We start from the raw sequence: 2,353 nt of genomic DNA, 5'->3' as shown, positions 1-2,353 counted from the left end.
CATGGGGGACATGGACGAGGGGGAGGGGTAGGATCCCTGAGATGGGGGGACAAGGTGGGACTGGGGCTGGTTTTGGGCTGGGTCAGGGTGTGCATAGGCTGACCCTGCTGTCCTGCCTGCTGCTGCATGGGGGCAGAATGGGTCTGATGTGGTGCTCCAGGGGGGTATCGCTGACCCTGCTGCCCAGCTGCTGGGCCTGATCCTGGATTAAACCTCTGGCCGAGCGGCCCTGGTCCCATGGCTTGGCTGGTGCTCGTGTTGATGTTGGCATTGGCTCCTTGGGTCATGCCAGGCCCCATGGCGCCATATTGGGCCTGATAACCAGAGTACTGGGCACCACCGAACCCCCCCATACCCTGTGGGTGCTGGTGGGGGTGTGGAGGCTGACGGGAGGGGGAGTGTGGATAACTGGGTGCATGGGCCATGTTGGAATAGCCCTGGGGTCGTGGCTGTCTCATTTGTCCCCCAATGCCAACATGTCCCAGGTAATGAGACGGGTCCTGAGCAGAAGTGTGTGCCATGCTCTGTGGCGGGTAGTGTTGGTTCATGTGAGCTGCATTGGGTGGAGGGGGGCCTTGAATCCCACCATAGTTGCCTTGAGACATCTGGTAGCCTCCCATTTGGTTGGGGCCACCCCCCGGTTGTGCCGGTGGCTGCTGATAAGATGATCTGCTCTGCTGCTGGGCCCAAACTCCACCCCCGCCTCCGCCCGCATCACCCGGGTAGCCATGGTGGGGATTGCTGGAGTTGGCTGGGTTGTTGTGGTAGTGGGAAGCCATGCCATTCATGGTAGAATTCACATTCGGCGGGCCCTGATTGGGGCCAGTCTGGACCATCATTCGTCCTCCGGGGCCACCAGGTGGCTCGTATCCCGTGTACGGGCCATGGTCGTATATCTGCCCCAACTTAGGCTGCCCTGTGCCGGGTCCATGGACCATCCCCTGGTGGTAACCCCGGTTCCCCTGGTGCTCATGGTTCAGAGAAGGATTAGTCTGCTGGGCTAGTGGGTTGGACTGGGCAGGGGGGGGCTGCTGAGGAAAGCAGTCTCCTAAACCATCTAATCCATCTGAAAACAGCCCCGCATCATCCCCAAATAAACTCATCATCCCTGGGTCCGCCATTGGTTGGGCGTGGGGGGCCGCGGACAGAGGGGGCTGCCTGGAGGGCGATGTGCAGTGAGGAGCTAACCAGCTAGCTGCTGCTTCAAAGTTTACTACTCCATGTTCCTCATTAATGCTCCTGGAGAGAGACGGGGGGGGGGGGGGGCAGACAAATACTGAAATTAGAAGCAAATACACGCAAGATCAAAGGGCTACGCTTGCTTCAAAAGAGCGGCTCAACTAAAATCACATTTCCTGTCTTTGTTGAAGTCTTTTTACTGCCCGTCTCCAGGAGACGCACGGAGACACGCCGTTTATACCGTTATTCTTTATCGTTTTAGTGCGCGTACATTCGTTAGCATCACTTCTGTGGTGTTGATTGAAAGCAGCCCCCGCCGTGCAGAGGAAAGACATCTGGACTCGCAGCAAACCAAGTGTCGCATAAATGCGTGTCCATGAGCGCCGCGCATGCACAGCTCACTGCTGATTGGCTGCTTGCCATGGCTCTGCGCGTAACCAATCAGATGTTGCTGTGGGTGGGACAATGCCGGACAGAGTCGTCAGAACCAGAATCCTTTAATAATCCCACGGGGAAATTATATCAGCAACAACGCTCCACTCGAGAGAGGCGTGGCTGCAGCAGCCAAGATAAGCCCGTTTTACATTGATCTCTGATCGGCCGTCGTCGATATGTGGCCGGGCCGATTATCACTCGACCCCCATTTACTAGCTGCGTTTTCTCTCATCAATGAGTTAAGGATCCTTCAGAGCAATTAAGTGTTTGGTTTTATTTAAATAACATTTCATATAAAAAGTCTCTACAGTTGTAAATAAAGCTTTGATCCGAGCGTTTCTCCCCCCCCCCCCCCCCCCCATCAGCTCCATGGCGAGCGGATTACGGTGCATGTTGGGCGAGTCAATCCGTCGCAACCATCCGAGGAAAAAAACAAGCTCCCATTGAAAAAGGCCCTTCAGTCACACACACACACTTCACATTAGCAATGCCCCCCCCCCCCCCCCCCCCCATTATAATACCAAACAAAAGGACTGCTTTCCTTTCCAACACACTCAGTCATTGTCTGTGTGTGTGTGTGCTGGAACAAAAGGACCCAGCAGATGCAACCCTGTTTGAACAGCAACAGCTGCCATCCAGCAAACAGGCCAGAGAGCACACCAGTCATTCATTAGGTCAGCAAGCCAGCCAGCCAGCCAGCCAGCCAGCCAGCCAAGCCCCTTCCAGACAGCAGCAGCAT

At 55.9% G+C, this 2,353-nt stretch overlaps 1 protein-coding gene across 1 annotated transcript in view; it reads right to left on the bottom strand.

Moving 5' to 3' along the window:
- chd7 (chromodomain helicase DNA binding protein 7) overlaps nucleotides 1–1,121 on the bottom strand; it is a 60,428-nt gene extending 59,307 nt beyond the window's left edge. The window contains 2 exon segments of the mRNA XM_068748787.1: nucleotides 4–74; nucleotides 77–1,121. Of these exon segments, the coding sequence (XP_068604888.1) occupies nucleotides 4–74; nucleotides 77–1,121 (1,116 nt within the window).
- Nucleotides 1,122–2,353: the final 1,232 nt, after the last annotated feature.

The sequence above is a fragment of the Brachionichthys hirsutus genome, chromosome 15, assembly GCF_040956055.1.
Source record: "Brachionichthys hirsutus isolate HB-005 chromosome 15, CSIRO-AGI_Bhir_v1, whole genome shotgun sequence".
In the NCBI taxonomy this organism is placed as follows: domain Eukaryota; kingdom Metazoa; phylum Chordata; class Actinopteri; order Lophiiformes; family Brachionichthyidae; genus Brachionichthys; species Brachionichthys hirsutus.
The sequence above is the reverse complement of the archived record's forward strand: the minus strand, read 5'-3'. Positions and strand labels throughout refer to the sequence as shown.